This window comes from Falco peregrinus, chromosome Z, assembly GCF_023634155.1.
Source record: "Falco peregrinus isolate bFalPer1 chromosome Z, bFalPer1.pri, whole genome shotgun sequence".
Classification (NCBI taxonomy): Eukaryota; Metazoa; Chordata; class Aves; order Falconiformes; family Falconidae; genus Falco; species Falco peregrinus.
In genome coordinates this window covers 44,492,675-44,515,415 of record NC_073739.1, presented here as the reverse complement: position 1 = coordinate 44,515,415, position 22,741 = coordinate 44,492,675, and the positions used below count along the sequence as shown (strand labels likewise).

Sequence of the window (22,741 nt, the reverse complement as noted above, 5' to 3'; positions counted from 1 at the left end):
TTCACATCAAACAGAACAAGACATCCTCAGAAATTTTGGCTGCAAGTTATGTGGGCCTGTTTTAATTCCTGCTCAGTATTATTCACAATTATCCTTGGTTACTGGTGAATTAGAAAGTATTTAATCACGCTTGTGTAACAGCACCTTGCTATGTTCTCTTCAGACATATACCAGATATCAGCATCTGGCACTACTGCTTCTTAAGTTCTTCATCCTCATATTTTACCATTCAGGTAAAAACACGTAGGACCTATAACATTGCTAATATATTCTAATGTATTTTAAAATACCTGCCTTTTTAGTGTCACCTTATCCTTAAGAGTGGTTGGTATTTAAAATTCCATTTGACACTTTCTGTACTCCTTACCTTTGAATTCCTATGATTTATGATTCCCTCAGATGTAAATCAGACTTAAACTACATCTAGTTGTGACCAGCATATGTTTCATAAAATAATAGAATAATAGGCACAATGCTCTCAGCTCTTCCCTCACATTTTTTTTTACCCTGATGACACAAAAGCCCGTGTTAAGAATTGCCATTTCATCTGGGAAGACACTCAAGGAAGATCTGGCAGTTACCACAGTACTCCTTTGAGGTTCTCAGGCCAATTATAGACAGGCATTTTTGATAATTTTATAAATATACATGTATGTGTGTGTATTTATATGCATAGTGGAAAATTACTCTTTCTGTGCATCAAATTATACAAAGCAAGGATATAAACAAAACATAATACATTTAAAGAATCATATAATCAAAATAACATTACGACAAACTAGTGTCTCCTTAATGTCTTTGTGCCACTCAGCATGAGTGTACATCCACACAAAGTTAAATATTTTCCTTATTACAAAATGTTGTCATTACAGGAAAAAACTGCATACTTACAAAGACAGTCTCATGTCTAGCCATGAGAACATGCTGCCTATTTTGCTTCTGTCTCCACCTAAGAGATCAAAGCCACTGCTCAGTTAACTTTATCATCATCAGGTTCCTGCTAATGAACTCCACAGTCCAGTTTGTAGGTCTGCAACCATGAATATCATTGATGCAATTCTGGTTCCATCCTGGTATTGACTAAAAGGAATCTGAAAGGGAAAGACTAATTTTCATGCAGAAGCATGGAGGAAAGAGGCCTTTCTTCTATAGTAGTGTATGTAAAATATTTGAACCATGCCATTTCAAAATTACTGCTACCATTTTGTGTCTCTGGTGTTGACCTACCACTTCTGAAGTTACACCTATTCCTACTATTCAATTATCATAGAATCACAGAATGGTTTGGGTTGGAAGGGACCATTAAAGATCATCTCACTCCAATCTCCCCCACCATGGGCAGGGACACCTTCCACTAGACCAGGCTGCTCAAAGCCCCATCCAGCCTGGCCTTGAACATTTCCAGGGACGGGGCATCCACAGCTTCTCTGGGCAACCTGTTCCACTGTCTCACCACCTTCACTGTAAAGAATTTCTTCTTAATAGCTAATATAAATCTGCCCTTTTTCAGCTTAAAATTGTTACTCCTCATCCTATCACTACAGTCACCGATAGAGCCCCTCCCCATCTTTCCTGTAGGCCCCCTAAGGGGCAGGGGTAGCCTGCTAAGGTTGCTATAAGGTCTCCCTAGAGCCTTCTTTTCTCCAGGCTGAACAACCCCAACTCTCTCAGCCTGTCTTCATAGGAGAGGTGCTTCAGCCCCCTGACCATCTTCATGGCCCTCCTCTAGACTCAGTCCAAGGGGTCCATGTCCTTCTCATGCTGGGGGCCCCAGAGCTGAAGGCAGTGCTCCAGGTGGGGTCTCACAAGAGTGGAGCAGAAGGGGAGAACCACCTTTCTCAGCCTGCTGGTCCCACTTCTTTTGATGCAGCCCAGGATGCAATTTGCTTTCTGAAATTATTTATAGTGATTATAGTGATTACTTATAAGAGAACTTTTAAAAATTATATACTTGTATCTGAAAGTGCTTTTTTTCTATTGCTTGGAAGGAAAGTATTAAGTTGAGCTGTAATCAAGTCTGTCACTTTTTCTATTCAGAAATGTAGGCTTTCAGGTTCTGAAAATTTTTCATTCCAGTAAGCCTCTCACTAACTCTCTGTCTAACAGCAATTTTAGAATCTATAAAGTCAACAAATCAAACCACTGTAAATGCAGTTTATGGCATTCTGTCAGGGTCTGTGTCCATGCTCTTCACTCACTCAGATTCTGCAACAACTGTTTTCCACTAGTCTGAGTAGGAAAAATATGTTGACATGGTGGCATTCAGAAACTTGAGATTTGTTTTCAAAGGGTTGGAAGAATTGAGACGGACAGAAAATCAGAAGACATATCCAGGTCTGGCAGAGAACTCATTAGTTGTGAAGGAACAGGTCAGAATGAGACACAAATGTGTGAACAGTCAGAAGTGGTAAAGCATTTTATGTTAGTATTTATTACAGCTGCACAAGGGCTTGGGGTATAAGTCAATTTTGTGTGTCAGTGCTAGAACAAGGACATTACTGACACTGTGACTATTATTTTATATAATGAACTTTCCTGTGGGAGTCATATTCTCATTCCTCTTTCTCTTATCATTCTCTGACACATTTCCTTGTGAGTGTGACTTTTTCAAGTACTGCAGATCAACTAAATACACTTGTGACAGATGGTACTTTACTAAATAAAGACTTGTGTTTGAGTTCCAGGTCCTGATCTATCATGGACAAGAAACCCTTCTCCTATTAACTGGTAGAGTTCACTTGGAATTCACACAAATAGTGATTTTAGAGCAAAAAAATTGACTCTGCTTTTCCTTATGCCTTCTGCTTGCAAACATTCAGCGTTCATTTAAAAGCTCTGAAGTAGAAATGGGAATGCATAAAACAGAATCATATACAGTTTTATTACACTAAGTTTTCCAGAATGTAAAAAATTTGTTCAGTGGCCTAAGCTGTGGGAGGCAATGAAATGATAGTTTGTGATGTGTTGTCCACAATCTTATTAACATGAGTAGAGAAATTTTGGTTGAAACAATGTCTGCAGGCCATGCACACGTCCCCCCTCACCTCATTTGCAATGTGGTTTATGCAAAGGATGGCACACATGATACATTGATGGAGGGGTGAACATGCATGTATGTTCTTCCTAACCTGAATATCTCTGATTATTGGCAAAGTACTGTTTTTCTTGTAGTCACACATACAGTCAAACTGAGAAACTCCAAGAAATCACCTCTCTAATGTTGATAATATCTTGAAGACAGGTTTTAAGTGTTCCTTAGACTAGTTAGATGCAACAGATGATCACTGCATGATCACAGGAACACTACAGCAGCTGGTATATTTGAGAGCAGTGTTAAGGGCAGATGATGCAGCAGTGTTCAAAATCAAGATAGTCTTTAGCAAGGTTACTGAAGCTCTGCAGATTGTATACTGTACTGTGATAAAACTACACTAACTGGTTATCATGATACCAATCATCATCAAATTAGATGTTCTCCTTTTGGAAATATCTTTGTCTTTAAAAGTTTAGCAAATTGACCTGAGCAGCCATAGAAACTCTGTGGTGGTCTTAACCATATGCAAGACAGGAAAAAAAAAATGCACTGTAATTTTATCCTTTCCACATGTGACTATTCACGGAGTTCAAGGCTTACAGGGGGAGGAAAAAGAGAAATCCACTGAAAAACGGGGTCTTTTTTCAGGAAAGAAACTTACCATTATGCAACTTAGAATACCGCTTTTCTGGCTGCTAGATGTGCCTTAGTTAGATAATTGCTCTTTCAAGGTCAATAAATGCCCTAAGTTCACTATAGTTGAGACCACCTCTGGAAGGGATGGTAGCTAAAAAATATACTAAGGTGAAAAATAAACCCACTTGCCCAGGTTGGTCTGCCTATCAGAACCCTGTTTCGGGAGCTGAGGCACTCCTTTCTGTCCAAAGCAAATACAGTAACTTACCAAGCTACAAGATACAGATGCTGAAAAGCATAACCCTTCTGAGTAAAATGGCAGCAGTTTAGGATCGTCAAGAGTATTAACATAGGGGCAGCTGGTAAAGTAATGGTTTGCATGGCAGTCACCAGATTGTATTTGCCATGTGTCAGAATAGTGGGACACAGGCTGAATTTTGTACCTCTGAGACAACAAAGATTCAGGCTTTGACAGGTAATGGTGCGTGGCAATTCCAACAAGAAAGTGTTGTGCACCATGACATCAAGAAGGGCTTTTTTGATTGGTTCCCTTTTAGCTAAAGCTGCCTTCAGTACTTATCCTCCTCCAGAACTCAGTGGGGAATTAGATGGTGCTACTGAGAAGTGAAGAAAGTCTTTCAGAAGATAGGAAGTTGTAGCTGGATAGTTGGTTAGGCAATCACTTAGATCCTTTCATATGCAGACTGCACAGAAACACTGCACCATAACACTCACTGTACAGGTAAGATATTCCACACTCTGCAGCCTCAAAATAGGACCACATAAGGAAGTAATATATTTGGGGAACTGAGGAAACAAATAATTCTCTTAAATTAGTGAATTTTAAACAGTCGGTCTCTATGGGAGTGTTTAATGTATCAATCATTTGCAGAAGACTCGAACAGATATCAAAAAGCATGTACAGAAGGACAGGTTCTCTGACATGAATGATGCTCTAGATCTATCAAAATGTATAGATTTTTAATATTCTGTCCTTATAACATATAAAATAGGTATGTTCTTTTTAAATAGCAAATTTGATCAAAAAACGTATCGCCATGTTTACCAAAAAATGTCTATCGATCTATTTATGAGAAATAGGTGCTTTATCAACTCCTACATCTTTAGCATCTTTGGTGGTTTATATGGTTAATTTTTCTGCCAGGAAGAAAACCTCCTTCATACCTCCATATTTATGTTCCACCATCCTGGTAACTGACCACTTTCAGTTTTGTCTGGAAAAGTGGTTGACATACCTTCATTTACAACCTACTGGTGCAATTATAAAATTACTCAGCATTTAAGTTGTGCCCACTGAGCACAGGGAAAATGGGTGAAAAAAGTTCTGGAGGTGGGGGCAAGGCCTGAAATAACCTCCATAACAGTATGTTTAATCTGTTTTTCATAGGAGTTCAGCTGGTTTGATACTTAAAGTAGGAATGAAAGCCCATCAAGGCTGGAGGAGTTGCTGAGGGACAGTCGGGCAACCCCACACATCATGACTACCTCTGCTAAGGAAAAAAGGAAGGTGGTTGCCATTGGTGACTCCACTCTGAGAGGAACAGAGGGCTTGATATGCCGACTGGACCCAACCCACAGTGAAGCCTGCTGCCTCCCTGGGGACGGGTAAGGGATGTCACTAGAAAACTCCCTTGTCTGGTACAGCCCTCTGATTACTGCCTATTACTGGTTTTCCAGGTGGGCAATGATGAAGTGCAAACGACAAGTCTGAGGGCAATTAAGAGAGACCTCAGGGCCTTGGAGTGACTGGGTGAGGGATCAGGAGCACAAGCAGTGTTTTCTTCTATCGTGCCACTTGCAGGGAATGATGGTGCATGTAACTGGAAGATCACACAGATCAATACTTGGCTCTGGGCCTGATGTCATCGGCTAAATTTTGGGGGTTTTTATCATGGGTCAGTTTACACGGCACCAGGATTGCTGGGAACAGACAGGGTTCACCTGTCTCAAAGCAGGAAAAGGATTCTAGCTCAGGAGTTAGCAGGGCTTACTGAGTGAGCTTGAAACTAGATAAAAAATGGGGAAGTGAATAAAACCAAGCTGAAGAGACAAGCCTCGAGATGGCATGTCAGTGTTGGAGGTGAGATCAGTAGAAGAACTGAAGTGCACCTACATCAATCCCCAAAGCATGGGCAACAAATGGAGGAGACAAACAGGAGGAGCTGGAAGCCGTTGTGCAGCAGGAAAACTATGACATAACTGCCATCATGGAAACATGGTGAGATGACTCACATGACTGGAGTGCTGCAATGGATGGCTACAAACTCTTCAGAAGGGATAGGCAAGGAAGAAGACATGGTGGGGTAGCTCTGTATGCCAGGGAGTGTTTCAACTGCCTAGAGCCTGATGATGGTATCAACATAGTCAAATGTTTATAAGCAAGGATCAAGGGGAAGGCCCCAAGGTGGATATCCTGGTAGGATTCTATTACAAAGAACCCAACCACAATGAAGAGGCAGATGAAACATTCTGCAAGTAGCTGCGAGAAGTCTCACAATCACTAGCCCTTGTTCTCTTGGGGGACTTCATCCTACTGGATGTCCACAGGAAACACAACACAGCAGAGAGGCAACAGTCTATTCCTCTGTTATTTCCTGACACAGCTGGTGAGGGAGCCAACCAGGGGAGATGCCCTGCTGGACCTACTGTTTGCAAACAGGGAAGGTGGGTGGTGTCGTGGTCGGAGGATGTCTTGGTCACAGCAATCACGAGATGATAGAGTTTTCAATTCTCGGAGAAATAAGGAGCGAGGTCAGCACAATTGCTACCTTGGAATTCCAGAGGGCCAACTTTGGCCTGCTTGGGAGATCGGTCGACAGAGTCCCTTGGGAGACAGTCCTGAAGGTCCAAGAGGTCCAGGAAGGCTGGACAGTCTTCAAGAAGAAAGTCTTAAAGTTGCAGGGGCAGTTCGTCCCCATGGGCCAAAAGATGAGCCAGCAGGGGAGAAGACTGACCTGGCTGAACACAGAGCTTAGGCTGGAACTCAGGGGGAAGAGAGTTTATCGCCTTTGGAAGAAGAGGCAAGCAACTCAGGGGGACTACAAGGATGTCATGAGATTATGCAGGGTGAAGACTAGAAAGGTGAAAGCCCAGGTATAACTCAGGCTGGACACTGCTGTAGAAGGTAACAACAAATATTTTTACAAATAGAAACAAAAGGAGGGCCGAGAAGAATCTGCATCCCTTATTGATGCAGCAGGGGACATTGCCACAAGCGGTGAGGAAAAGGCTGAGGTACTGAATGCTTTCTTTGTCTCAGTCTTTAATAGCAAGACCAGTTACTCTCAGGCTACTCAGCCCCCTGAGCTGGAAGACAGGGACAAGGAGCAGAATGCAGCCCCCAGAGTACTGAAGGAAACAGTCAGTGACCTGCTGCTGTACTTGGATGTGCACCAGATGAGATCCACCTGAGGGTACTGAGGGAGCTGGCAGAGGAGCTCACCAAGCTGCTTTCCATCATTTATCAACAGTCCTAGCTAGCCAAGGAGGTCCCAGAAGACTGTAGTTCGCCAGCGTGACACCCATCTGCAAGAAGGGCAGGCAGGAGGATCAGCCTGAACCTCACTGCTGGGGAAGGTTCTGGAGCAGATCATCTTGAGTGCCATCACACAGCATGTGCAGGACAATCAGGAGATCATGCCCAGCCAGCATGGGTTTATGAAAGGCAGATCCTGCTTGATGACCCCGATCTCCTACAACAAGATGACCCATCTAGTGGATGAGGGAAATGCTGTGTATGTTGTCTACCTAGACTTTATTAAAGCCTTTGATACCATCTCCCACAGCATTCTCCTAGAGAAACTGGCTGCTCATGGCTTGGATGGGTGTACTCTAAGCTTGGTTAAAATCTGGCTGGATGGCCAAGCCCAAAGAGTGGTGGTGAGTGGAGCTACATCCAGCTGGTGGCCGGTCACAGGTGGTGTTCACTGTGAATGCACCAGTCCCGTTTAGTACATTATCAACAATCTGGAGGAGGGCATTGAGTGCACCCTCAGTAAGTTTGCAGGTGATGCTAAGTAGGGACAGGGCCCAATGCTGATGGCCCAATGCCAACTGTATGAGGTTCAACAGGGCTCAGTGCCAGGTCCTGCCCTTGGGTCACAGCAGCCCCACACAGCGCTACAGGCTGGGGCAGAGCGGCTGGAAAGGGCCTGGTGGGAAAGGGCCTGGGGGTGCTGGTCCACAGCCGGCTGAGCGTGAGCCAGCAGTGTGCCCAGGTGGCCAAGGCGGCCAGCAGCACCCTGGCTGGTACCAGACACAGTGTGGCCAGCAGGGCCAGGGCAGCGATGGTCCCCCTGTCCTGGGCACTGGTGAGGCCGCACCTCGAACGCTGTGTTCAGGTTTGGGCCCCTCGCTGCAAGAGGGACGCTGAGGTGCTGCAGCGTGGCCAGAGCGGGCAGCGAGGCTGGTGCAGGGTCTGGAGCACAAGTCTGATGGGGAGCGGCTGAGGGAACTGGGGCGGTTTAGCAAGAGAAGGAGATTCGGGGGACCTTATTGCTCTCTACAACTACTTGAAAGGAGGTTGTAGGCAGATGAGTGTGAGTCTTTTTTCCCCAGGTGACAAGTGACAGGACAAGGGAAACTGCCTCAAGTTATACCAGGGAGGTTTAGATTGGATATTAGGAAAACTTATTCACCAAAAGAGTTGTGAAGCATTGGAACAGGCTGCCCAGGGAGGTGGTGGAATCACCACCCCTGGAGGTGTTTAAAAAATGCATAAATGTGGTGCTTAGGGACATGGTTTAGTGATGGACTTGGCAGTCCTGGGTTAACAGTTGGACTTCATAATCTTAAAGATCTTTTCGAACCTAAATGGTTCTATGGTTCTAACGTTCAGCCACAATGAAGCAGTTTGTACAGGTTCAGCAGAAATAAGAAAATACCTTTGATATTGGAATGTGGTAAATATAAATTGCTAAGAATCTTATGAGGAGCCTATTATGTACAGCAATGGTCAGGGGCTTTTGTGGATGGCTTATTAGCAGGTGTGTAGGCTTTATTTTTCTACAATGTGTTTTGTCTGTAAACAAAATGGGCTATACTTCTGTAAAGCTATCCGAATACTGATTCACTCACTATGAGATTGTAGCAGATCTGCAAGTATTGATCTCTAGCGTCTTTGGATAATCACAGTGAATTGCAGACTTCAGATCCTGGACTTGGGACTAGAAGTTTAGATTTCTACCCCAAGAAAGAGGGAAGCAAAGGCCCAATGTAGACAGATGCTCTTCAAAGGGCTATGACTAATCCTAGAACTGTGATAATTCTCCATTAGCTCCCACAGGCAAAAAATAGTGCTTATCCTGAGGTTAAGCAACAGAGAGGATTGGCTTATGAAGTCAGTGTCAAGGCACTATGTGACAGAATGTCAGCACTAACTACTACAAATGATAAATGCAAGTCGTTTGCTTGAATGCTAGTCCAGGGAGGATGGAAATTCAATCAAGAAAGAGAGAATATTTTTTGTTTTATTTTTCTGAATTTAGTATTCAGATGTGCTGTGACCTTATCAGTAACACTAAAGTCTGGGAAAGGTGCAAACCCTTTGCCAATGGCAAGTCATGCATGGGAATTACATGACTTCTAGAATCTACAAAGTGCTTGTTTTGTAGTATTCACTGTGAGTGTTGCTGTGCTAGAACATGCACGATAAAAAGAGCCATCTTTTATTTCTTTGGGGGATAAATATTCCCACTCTATTCAACATTTTTCTTTGAATGCAAATGCAGTTTTGTAGTAAATGCTAATAAATACGGGTTAACTTATAATTGCTCAACTAGTTCCAAATTCATTCAGTATAGTTCTAAAAAATTAAAATCCACAAACCAATACATGTAGCATTAACACCAAAGACATTGAGAAGGACATCTGAGACTTACAAAATCCCAAATGATGAGATCTAAATGATGAAAATTTCAAAAATATTTGGAAAATATGTATGTTCCAACTATTGCTGTTTTCAGATATTCACAAGATACTTCTGGTCTCTTGAGCACACACTACTTCAGCATCCTGGATTTTCTCATCATCATCCACTGTGATAATACCTTTCAGCCACTGTAACAACCACTGCTGTACATAGATGTAAGAGATCCAGAAACTCAGGCACTTACTAGAAAACATCTTTAGAATAAATGTCCATTAAATATAAAGCAAAAAAACCCCAAACGCCCCAAAAAAACAAAACAAGAAAAATAACCCACCAAACACCACAAACAAACCAAACACAGCCTCTAGTTTTCATTAAAACTGTGAAATTACAATAGTTTTATAATACCTTTCTGGAAATTTTTGAAGTAGGTAAGCATTTTCTATAAGACTATGGCTCTCTCAGACATTGTAAACCATCTGATATGCCAATAGAAATGCCTATGTACATATAGACAAAGTGTTTGTGTTGTGATGAAAGATGTAAAATTGTGTGGCCTGGCATTGGCTTTGTGTTAAATTCTTTAAGTCATTGTTTTTATATGCCATTTCCTAAGTGTCAGCTCCTGCATTTATAGCTAGGTAGTATATGGTTGTAAAGATACATTCTGAACTTCATTTGCTTTAATGACAACCTCAAAGTCTAGGCAAAATGCCTCAGATTTTACCTTTTTGTGTTTTCAAAATAGTTTTTATTAAGTGGTATGATCATTTTCACGTTGCTATTTTCTCAGCATACTTTTGGTCTAAGCACAGTTGGTTGCTGAATTAGTTTTCCACAAAAAGAAAGACCTGTCGTCCTGCATCTGTAACTTCAGTGTGTGGATACTTCAGAGTCCAGCATCTTGCTTGTTCTTACTGTTGATGACCATCACTTGATGGCTATCTATCACTAATTGATTCTTTTCTGGCCACTTGAGAAATTCTAAACTGAAACCATCTTTTACAGTATCAGTAAAGGTATCTTTCTAAACAACAAGGGGTACCTGCATATTGAATCCCACCAGACATTACAGACTTGATGTTGTAATTACAGGCTCAAAATGGATAGCCAGTGATCATATTCATAAACCTATTGGTCTCTTATTATTATTGGTCTGAGCCTGGAGAGAAGTCTCTGGGGAGACATTGTATCAGCCTTTCAATACTTAAAAAGGGCTTATAAGAAAGATGGGGACAGACTTTTTAGTGGGGCCTACAGTGATAGAACAAGGGGTAATAGCTTTAAACTGAAAGAAGGTAGATTTTGCGAAGAAATTCTTTACGGTGAAGGTGGTGAGAGAGTGGAGGAACAGGTTTCCCAGAGAAGCTGTGGACGCCCCACCCCTGGAAGTGTCCAAGGCCAGGCTGGATGGGCTTTGAGCAACCTGGTCTAGTGGAAGGTGTCCCTGCCCATGGCAGGGGTGTTGGAACTAGATGGTCTGTAAGGTCCCTTCCAACCCAAACTGTTCTAGGATTCCTGTGGGCTCAAACAACACTACCGAAAACTGTTGTCTGGAATGTGAAGTGTAGGATGTCATTAGCCTTCTCAGTTCCCCTGGAAGTTATTTATTTAAAATAAAAGCAAGAGAGAAGGAGAGGAAAAAAACAGACAGTGTGTAAGGTATCTCTGTGGCAGAGAAATTCTGTTCCACTAAAGGAGCTGCAGAACTGCTCTTCCTTTGAATGCAGAAACATCAGACACTAAGACTTTCTGTTAGTATTTCCACCCTTTGGGACCCTCAGTTCACAGGTGGCACACAGTGGGTCAGGGTGACAGCAGTGTACCATATGGGCACTTCCATCTACCCATGTGCATTTTAAATAATGCCACGTTGTCCTGAATCAGTCTGCTCAATAAACTGCTGGTGGTGATGGAGATGCATGCTGTCTTTGCACTAATGCTTCAATCTCCGCTACTTACAGAACACTTAAACTAGCAACTTAATATTGAAGAATTTGAGATGATTAGCTCTAACAGAACACTTCTCTGAGAAGTTGTTTTTTTTCATAGATCTGAGGGGAGTCAAATTTTTGCTCAAAGACCTCCAGGCAGAAAAGCGAATCTGTTTTCCTTCTACTAAAATGTATTGGGCACAGAATTACTGCGAAGACTGCAGGAGCCAAACTTGTCTGCTATTTCATTAATTTCTGGTGGTAGAGACCCGTCTTTTTGCTTGCTGTGAATGGAAGACTACATAAAGGTTATACTCATGGCTCTCTAGAAGATAAATTAGGACATACAGTGCCGGAGAGTTGCAGAAAGGAATTCACCTTCTGTCTTTGTAGCCCAGCATAAGACAATTCTTCTTTCATATTTCCTTTAGAATGACTGGAGAGTGAGGAATTAAAAAGATTACCTGCTAGGCTACTGAAATCACAGTAATATTTTCTAATGCTAAGATAAACCGAATACATAAGACATAACTGAAGTATGCATATATTGCAGGTCAACTAGCAAAATCAGTTTCGCTTGCTTGCTTGAGGATGTGAGGCTAGCCTTGCACGATGTGCAGCACTACACTAGTCCCCTGTGCTGCAGTTTGGAGGTGTCCTTCATTTTGAATGCTCTGCAATAGCGTATATAATTGAATTGAACACCCGAGTAAGGGAGAAAGAACTATTAACCTGCATTACTTTGTAATTTTTCTGACAAATGTTTAAAAAAGCCTCTTAGAGATAAGTTAACAAAGTATCTCATACCCAGTTTTTATTTTCCTACTAACTTTGTACAAATGAACGCTCACCCAAGTGATTCAAATCTGGCTCGCTTACATTCTACCACCATCTAGGATGAGTCCTATGTTCACCTTCCAGAGCTATATATATGTTGCTCTTCTGGTTTTAAATTTAAAATGACATTTTGCTATCAGTGGAGTTGCTTTTGTTTCATATTAGCAGAAATGAAATCAGCACATATGCATGTGAATGCATATCAAAAGAGAATTGTTCAATCACAGAAATCTTCCATTTATGCCACCATTTCTGTACTTTCCCAAGAGATGCAGACAATTTCCAGGTCATATTGAATAATGGCAAAAGTCAATTAAGCAGTTTTTACAAATAATAGTTAAAATATCATTTTAACACTTCTGACAACTGGTAAAGGATCTGAATGATATGATTACGTATATAAGATGAGGAAAACTGATTTCTTCTGTCTTAGTACCACCATAGCCTGTTCCAAGAGGAACAGCTCCATCAGCTAAATTATAGTGGTATTACTGATTTATGTGTTAAAAGATTTATTATGCAAAGGAAGTATATAAACATTGATTATGCTTATATCTGGCCTTCTGCCTCTCGTTTACACTTAGGTTGCTTAACTTAGGTAAAGTCAGAACAGTGAAGTTCTAAGGTACTTGAAGAAAAACCTTAATAATGGATTTTACATGGCGATTTCTCAGGCTAAAGTAAATCAGGCCCTATCAGTAACTGTAAAGGCTCTCCTAAGACATGCTAAGAAAAGTAGCAATTAAGATATTGATACAAAATGTTGTTCTGCCTTTCCAAAATCAGGATTTATAATAAACCAAATATTCTACAGCATGTGATAAGGAATTGATTATACAATAATCACACTTGTGTGCACAGTTAATTGACAGTTTTTAAGAGACTCCAGATACTTCATCTTGAGATAAATGGAATTTTATTTTTAGGGAGAGAGATTCCTCTTTATAATAAATGTATAAAAGTGCAATATATTAAATACTGACTGCATGCAAGTTGCCTTTTTTTGTTAGCATCATATAAAGTAATCTTATGCAATAACTTATCTCTGCAAGAATACATTTGAACTTATGGTCGAATTAATGCATCTCTTCAGTTGAGTGCCAGTCTGATCATTGCATTAACCACCTCATATAGGACTGTAGGAAAAAAAAGCAAACACAGTTCTCCATTGACAATGTGAAATAACATATTTAAATGGGTATTTTGGCCCAGTTTGGCCCATGTTAACCTATATCCTTCAGTTGACTGTATTACAACTATATAGTTTTGTTTTCTGAAATGCCTGTCCACAGGCTAATTTGATCTGCCCCCAGTTACAGGAACTTTCTGAAGCTATTCTTATTTGCAATTTGTCTTTAATTCAGCCAGTATTGTCAATTCTGTAATGATTACCAGAACTGAATCTGATACATCAAGCAACCTTCTCTTTATGGCAAACAGGATAAAGGAAAGGTACAGAAAAATAATCAGAATAAGATGGCAGGAGGAACATGAAATAAAATTAAGCAAAAAGTGCGGTCTTCTTCAGACGTATTACACTTCATCAATTGTTCAGTTTTAGCAGACCAATTTACATTTAATTCACAAGGATCAGAAAGTATTCCAGAGTGTACATTCATAAAGCAGTATTGTAAAAATATTTTCTTTAAATGGCAGGAAGCAATTACTCAGTGTGATAGACAAGTGTGAATGGAGAAGGAAAAGTGCCTTGGACAAGGACACAGTCAACCTTGAATGTCATGCACAGTGACACAGCATTTTAAATACCTCAAGACGGAAAATATTTTAAGATCTTACTGGAAATGCACAAGAACTACTTTTTTTTTTTTTTTTTTCCTGTGAATGAATGAAAGCCCAGTTCTTATATTTCTCCACCCCTAACACCAAGTGTGACTTGTTGGCTTTAGTCTGACTACAGATGGGTCTAGTCCATGTATACACAAATTGTTTACTCTTAATGGGGAGCAGGAAAGTTCTCCTTGTCCTATCATTATGTTTTTCCAGGATAAAAACGAAATCAAGACCTTTCAAATTGAAAAGAGCAAATCTTCCAAGCCAGAATACCTAACAGCCCATGAAGTGCATAAAACAAAGGCTTTAGAGACTACGTGCTGTTCAGGCCTAGGTTTTAAAGGGAGGGGAATGTCCGTGCTTTCTTTTCTAAGCCTTCTGGCCACGCAATTCTACTTCCGCTTAGTCAGCTTAGCACTTGCCAAACTGTTCATTAGCTAAACTGACTGAAACCCATGAAAACTAGACTACTAAACCAGCTGAGCAAGAAGAGCAATATCGTGGGGTTTTTCACCTAGTTTACTGGCTGGCCAGTTGGGCAGGGCTGGCATATGGGAATGGGAAACCCCCATGCAGCTACGAAGCTGGAACTGAGGAGGTCTTAAGAGCAGGTCCTTTTGTAGCAATGAGCTACCAGAGAGGGTCAGCTGCCTTGACACCAGATACTGATACCAGATGTGCTCCTGAGGAGATGGCAACTGTGTGTTTTGTGTCAGTCTACAAATACTCTGGAACTCCTAAGTGTTTGGAACAGTATCCTACGAAGCGGTTGGCAACTGGGTGATACGATCATAGTATGTGATGCAAGGTTTTATCACAACTATGCACAATTTATCACACAGATACAGTTTCTACATCTATTTCACGTATCTAAATATCACCACTTAACACTGTATTTTTGTTGACGTTATCTTCACTGAGACATAAAGATAAAATAAATCCTTCCCCACTGATCCCTCTCCCTTACATTCTGCAACAGGAAAGAAAAATCAGGAAACACTGACTGAAGTCCTTGCTTAGGCAAACCATTTGGACAAGAATCTTACTTAAACTGTTGTGATCACATAATAGAGAATAAACTAATTTTTGCAAATGGCCTGAATTTCTGTCTCTTCAGTAATTAAGACTTGAGATCCACTGGTTGTTGATCACATAGGAGACAGGCTCCTGAAAAGCAACCTATAGGCACCTCTCGGTTACTCCTGTCACCACACAGGCGAACAAAAAGATCGAAGACACAGTCTGCTTTTGCAGTACCATTGCAAACAGCCAAAATGCTTAAGAAATTCACCTTGCTGTCTGCAACCTCTGAAAGTTTTCTACTACTGAGATATTACTTATTAGGCTATTATTTTCCCTCATGCTTCTAAGTTTCTATTGTACACATGCCAAATCCCACCTCCCCTTAATAACAGTGTCATATGACTTTCTCCACTGTTACAAACCTTAAATGTTTTGAACTTTCTGGCTGTCATAAAGAAATTCTGGAAATTTTAGTATTTAGACAATGATGACAGAGCATATTAATTAAAAAGTAATAAAGGAATAATACATCTACCCAACATTTATCATAATAAGAAGCATCTGGGGAGAACAGTAAGCCCAAATAGTATTTCAGAAAAGCTTAATTTCAAGGAATGAAGATACTATAGTACAAAGTTATGGCCAAAAATATTGTATTTTTAACCAGCAACATTTTTGAAGGGCAGGAACTGTACAATATTAGTTTTTTTCCCCAAAAAACTATTTATGTCCCTCAAACAACACACAATACATGCATTTAATTGACACTTTAAGAACAGCAAATATGATCTTTATTTTTAAATACTGCAAGTTTAAAAATGTATCTGACAGCCCCTCAAAAAAAAAACAATTGGTCAAACACGGATTTCCTGCAGCATGGTAAATGAGGAATCCAGCAACAGACTTCAGCTTAGACTGTATTTTGAGAGGAAAAAACCCCAAACCAACAGATTTATGGTAAAATGGATTCCAGCTGACTTTATATTTTTCATACTACCTTCAAAAATTGCCCTCCTTTCCTTTCTTCCCTTGAGTGAAACTTAAAGTAAAATCCCTTTAACTATCTAAATAGTGACGCTCCATGCGTTGTTGACTATGTAGAAACGTTTTTGGTTTGATTGATAAAACATTATGGGTAACCAAAAGCCAAAAAAGAGGAAGTATCAGTAGCTCCTCTACTCAAACTAAATATATGGTTTTGCAAGATCTCTACTCAACAGACTGGACAGGGACAGATGGCTTTATTTGTTTAATGTGTATTAAATTTTCTAATTCGTGGTTTATGTTAAAAGAGGGACCGTATTTACAAAAATGTAAATTTCTAAAATACCGTAGTTAATCACCTGCGCCAGCACATTTTAATTCCCTAACTTATGATGGTCTCTCCAAAGTGTATTTACTTTACTGGTCTCTTAGCTAGAGGTAGGTAATTTGTAGGACTTGTTAATACGCTGTGCACACTTCATTAGTTCACTAACGTAATAGTCTGCAGGACAACCATGCACAGAGCTCCAAGAACAGCAGCACATATAATAAATTAATTGGCTAAATTTTATTTTTTCAGGTGGCTTAACATGTTTTTAATTTCTCCCAGTATTTCATTCTTTTGTGAAGAATGTGTAACAAGGAAAGAAAAGGTAATGAGGTTGAGTAATTTGAAAGTCTTCTGCACCTTAAAATCAAAGGCTGGGAGTCTAGCAGTGTCTTTATATGCAGCCCTTTTCCCCCCATTTAGAGTTTTTGCAAATCATGCAGTCAATTCTGACTGAAACTCAGCATAAAATGTCTCTTCTCCACTTTCAAACTTTAAAAAGTGATTCACAATCATGTGGCAGTATGATTAAAAATCGCAGTCCATACACCTTGACAATCAAAAGAGTCTGAATTATAAAAAGTAAAATGCCCTTATAGCTGCATCATCCTATATATGGACAGTGCCAGTTAATTTGTGAAAAAGGCAAGTTTAAGGTTTCTGTAAAACATGTATTACAGCTTTCTTGTGCTAGTGAACATCTAGAATACACAGGTTCCCAAGATATTTTCCTTCCTTCTTCCCCCATTTATGACATTCAAAGAAATAATGTAATTTTGGCAAAGTTAAAAGGGTTTCTCTCTTGATGTTTTTGCCTTCAGCTTAATGTTAGAGGCACAAACTTCTGGACTCAAGCACTATAAGGCATAGTAGAAACCACCAATTAAAACAACAGCAACACCACCACTACCACCACCACAACAGAATATACTGCAAGTGGGAACAGCTGTGTCATTTAAAAAGGAAAAGTTTTTGTAAACTGTCACACTGCAATGCTGTGTTAGGTGATTTATGTAAAGCTTGCCTTGGCATGCCGAATATTTATTGGTTTTTTTTCAGAACATGCTGAAATGATCTAAACATTGCCACAGGTTCAACTTACCTAAAATATACCAGAAGTAGCCCCGTGGCACACACTCTTGAAAACTTTTGCAATCACAATATAACTATAAAGCATGAGTAAAATTTTGTTTTGTTTTATACAAAACTCAGAACATTTCCTTCTCCCCCACCCAATATCCCATAAGAAAACAAAACAAATTTTAAAAAAAACCAAAGAAACCCAAACCTTTGTTAGACACCACTGTCTGTGTTTTTGGTTTTGGTTGGTTTTTTGTGTGTTTTGTTTCTTTTCTTTTTTTGGCTACAGTTCCATTTATAGCACTGAATCCAGCATGGGGATTGTATTCCCAGGTTATAAGAAGGTATATTATCAGCAGTGGAACTGTGAAAATAGAAGCTGTGTTGCATTTATAGCAAAATTCAATTTTGTTATGGTGTGTGTAAAAGTCAGTGCTCTGATCCCCTATTCAGAATGTCAGTGTCACTTTTTATAACCTAGATCTACCTGCTTTAGCTTTATTAAATAAAATGCTTCAACTCCTTATTAACAATAGTGACTTTTTGGTTGTTATTGTTATATATAAGCTTTCTGCAGTTTCTGAAAGACTTAGATTGATCTCATGTTCTGTATTTTTTTATGGTATTTTTAGGGCAACAGCATATACTCATTAGTACTTACGTACAATGAAGTATCTCTAAATTACTTTTCTAATAAAACTTATTAGAAAAGTAAGAGTAACCTAACATGAATCTGCCAAATATAAATTATTATTAATTACATTTATATTTAAAGGCTTATAATGGCATAAGTTCTTCTAATACAACTGGTTTCTACACCTGCATAAAGCCCTGACAAGATGTTAGCATTACTTTGAATGTGAATGGCCTCTGCCTGGATGCCTCCAATTTACTTCTGTTCAGGAATGTGCACATGATTTTATAGAGCACGATGCTAGTACCGCTCTGTACTATAGTAATTTTTTTGTTTGTTTTGTAAATAAAAAACAACAAATCCCTAGTCAGAAATAAACTGACAAAATTTACATTCTTCTCTCTTAAAAAAGTAAATAAAATAACATTATTTAAAATGTGAATTAGCTATAAGACATACAATACAATTACATAGATACATATCAATACAGCACATTCAATTTGCCAAAAATTAATGATTACAAAGCCAATATGGATGCTGCCATATATATATATATAGATGTATGTACAATGATATAGCATTCATAATTGCACTATACCTACAACCAGTTTTAAATTACAAGGTGTTTTAAGAGGGAGCAAAACATAGCAACTGTTCTTATTATTGTTGTTTTGGAGTTGGGAGGGTTAAGGATGAAAAACATCTCATTAGTATTTATTGTTAATTTTGGTAATCAGCTAATAAGCCATTCTTTTTTCCAGCTCCCATCTGCTGCTATGAGACAGCAGTAATTTCTGTGTTAATTGCACTCTAGCGCTACTTGGCATTGCAGATAATCAATCCAATTGCATGTTTTCTATAGCTTGCTATCAATCATGCACCTGGTCAAAAAACACCTTTCAACCTAAGCTGCAGAATAAAGGCTCACCAATGTGTGCTGCATTTTTGTTGTTAAAAAATTGCACATTTAATTTTCAAGAATTATTTTCTCACTGTTTCATTTACATTAATTAATCTTTTCTAAAAACGTTGAGAGAGGCTGTTTTTCATTAGCCTATCAGATGTCTGTGAATCAGTTAGTTAACAAGCTACCTTATCAAGAAAGGTTCCTGAACGTGATCTCTCATCAATAATTTCTTGTTACACAACTAAAGATGCCTTGATATTATTACAGAAAACAATCTCATGTCATATCTGACATAAGGAGAGATCTAAACTGTCTTTAATAGACCACATATGTGTGCATGGTGCACCTCATAGCGTATTCATTCACACTGTTGGTTTTGGCATTAGAAAATGTAACACTTTCTAAAAAAGGGAACATATGAGCTGAAACTGTGTTTATCATTTGGCAGTTGACTCAAACAGGTCAGTTCCCAACCCATCAGCAGTTTGGCATTTCAATCAGTATCTTATGTTTCAAGAGCATTGGTTTTATAAAAAGCCAGATTTGGCAACATTATTTTATACAACAACAAAATTTCTACTGTGGAAAAAGAACACTTTAAAAGCTCTAACTTAAGAAAAAAACCTCCACACAACTGAAAAAAAACCCACCACTGTTGCAGGCTGTAGCCACTGGGGAAAATGTAGTGTCTATGACATTTCTATTTGGCATTTGTGAATAAAGGAAGAAAGAAAAAAATGGCACATGGCAATTAAAAAGAGATTCGAACATATTCCACATACATCCCAGGTTGTGTCTTAATTATTTCATTACTGTCTTCTGTGCATCGTTCCAAACTGTGAAAATATGGTTAAATTTAATATTCTTAGATAATTGTAACTCTATTTTGCAATCCCAATACTCTAGTCTCAAAAGTAAGACAGAATGAAGACACTCAAGTGAAGAATTTAAAAATCACAGTATCAATACTTTTTATCCTTCAGAGAAAGTACATACTGTAAATTTAGAATAACTGATGACTTAAATTCTGATGATGGTATTTTCCTGACCAAACCACTCAGCAGAAAATATTTCACCCAGGAATGCAACTGGGAAAAAAAAGGCCATTGTACCTTGTAAAAGATAAGGGGGGGAGGAGGAGGAGAGAGAAAGGGTCAGGGAAAGAGGAAACCAGCTTGATTTTGTTTCAATAGCAAAAAACTGCTATCCTTTGAAAATGTACGACTGAGAATTTAAAACACATTGAGTCACAAGGTTTCGCCTAAAAAATGAGGAAATGTGCTGTGAATGTACTTCAGCATCTTTTGTTTTTCCTCCATATAGTTTAAATAAAATCATAATATTAACTACAAACTCTGTGGACATTCACAGAGTCCAGGCCGGCAATAAATTAGTATTATGCAAATTGTTTTCACAGATAATACAGTCCCTCTTGTATATCTTCAATCACGCAAAGTTGGTTTTGGAGGGCCTCCTAGGCACAGTTAGACCAGGTTGTACTCCTTCAGGTTTAACTGTAGAATCGTGTCCTTGACAGCAGCAAAGACGAAGCGGATATTCTCTGTGTCTGTAGCACATGTGAAGTGGGAGTAGATAATTTTGTCACTGTCTGGATTCAGATCCACGAACATCTTCAGGATGAACTCCCGTGCCGCTTGTGCATCCCGTTGTGGTCCTGATAATTAAGAAAAGAAAGTCAGTTTTCTTCAAGTGGATTCAGTATTTGAACATAATTTCTGTGCTGCTGCATCCTCCTCATTGTTACATGGCAATACCAGTGCTCAGCTGTTACATGCAGCTCTGTCCTTCAGTACTTACGAAATCTGTACTTCGGAGGTTAGCACTTGCCTGCCTATTTTTGGAGGGGCACACCTGCCCTGAAGTGGGTCTCTCAGGTGGTGTGTGGAGTATTCATACTTCAAGCTTACAGTTGCTAACATTCCCCATTTGGATAAGTCTATTGAATGTAGGTAGGGAATGCACTGAAAAGAATTCACATACTTTCTGGTGTGCTGCAAATCCATGTGGAGGCAGGGCAAGATTCTGCAATATATGGCTGTATGCACAGGAATATATATGTACATACATACAGATGACACATTTCCTGAGATTTAGGGGTCTAAACAGATCTCTGAAGCAGGATAGAGAACTGTTCAACAGTTCTACACCTTCTAAACCACAACAGGGTCGTAGCATTTGGATTGGCGACCCATACTCTATACACAGCAGCAGCATTAAGTCTCACAGTGCCATGAATAAATTTGCAATATTTGCAAAACTCTTCACACTTTCAAAGACAATGATTTCTTCAAATTAAACCACTTACTATTTTCAACAACTTCCTAGTATTTTGTTAAGCAGTAGCTAGACATTCATAGTAGCTAGACACAGTGCACTTTCAAAATATATTCACTATCAAAATCTATGCACTATTCAAAGCCTATACCCAGATTTGCTTACCTAATCACATGTCTACTGACTATCATGTAATTTAAATTTTTGTTTGAGTGTAGATGAAGTACGGAAAACTGAGGTTTGAAAGGATGTTTATGAACTCAGCAATTTAGAAAAAAAATTTAATGAGTCAATGTTAAATTTAGACTGCAGAGTGGTAGTGATCTAAACAATATGGAAACCTGGAAAAGGACTGCCATATAAACCAGTAGGTTTCTTGTTCACTGCTCCCTGATCAGCAGTTTTCAAAGAGTGTCTCTATGTGATACATTCAAAATCTATACAGGAAGTATTACACCAATATTTTCTCTTCATTTCCTCCCAGCTAGGCCCATCTTTGTCTCTGTCCTCTCTCCTTCTCCCAGCTCTGCATTCCAGCCTGTTAGTCAGTCTTCCAGCACTAGCCATGCAGGGATGTCTTCTTGGGGTCGCCTCAGTCCCCCTCCCCATACTGTTAAAATACACCATGCAGCAGAACTGCTTAGCTTAATTTAATCAGTCCAATTTGCCACCCTGCCTAGCAGTTCTTATTCCTATGTTACCTTCTCCCTTGTGCAGAAAAAGCAATGGGAAGAGTGATCCAGCTAAAAAATACCTAATTCTGATCTCTTCCACAGATCATCCCCCCTCCCACATCTTCAGTGTGCTGAGACAGACAAGGGGACCACATGGTGACCTCTGAAAGCCACAGACCCCACCCTGCCACCAGAAGAAATCAAATCAAACAATAACCTTTGTCTATGGAGTTAAGTCCAGCAAGACCTGCAGAATTAGGAGATGAAGACTCTTGAAGACTTTCAAGTCTTGACTTCAACAGCCCTACCAGTCCATAATCTTTTTTTTTTTCCCCCTCACCGATAGGAAAGGACAGGAGAAACAGGGTTTCTCTGAGCTGAGTGGTTGAGTTTTGTCTGTTTTTTTCTGCACAAGCGTTTTAACACAGGCTTTGTTGTCACTTAAGTGGTAATAACAGAGTAGACCGTACAGTCTTTCCACCTTCATGATGACCTCTAGGGAACCTGTCATACAAATTAAACTCAGAAGAACAAGCATATTTCTATTCAACTGCCACTTCTCCTCTGCACAGCACTATGAAACTAAGCTCACACTGACTCATAAATAATACAGTCTGATCCTGCAGGCTGTTTATTGTTTCCTTCCCTTTAAACAGGAAACAAAATTTACGTTTTTCCTATTATTAGTTTCCAT

At 39.5% G+C, this 22,741-nt stretch overlaps 1 protein-coding gene across 1 annotated transcript in view; it reads right to left on the bottom strand.

The window, feature by feature from the left end:
• Positions 1-13,224: 13,224 nt before the first annotated feature.
• Positions 13,225-22,741, bottom strand: part of LOC101912464 (guanine nucleotide-binding protein G(q) subunit alpha) — a 136,521-nt gene continuing 127,004 nt past the window's right edge. Inside the window, exon 7 of the mRNA XM_055790958.1 lies at positions 13,225-20,753. Coding sequence (XP_055646933.1) covers positions 20,563-20,753 — 191 coding nt within the window. The 3' untranslated portion in view covers positions 13,225-20,562. The remainder of the gene's footprint in view (positions 20,754-22,741) is intronic.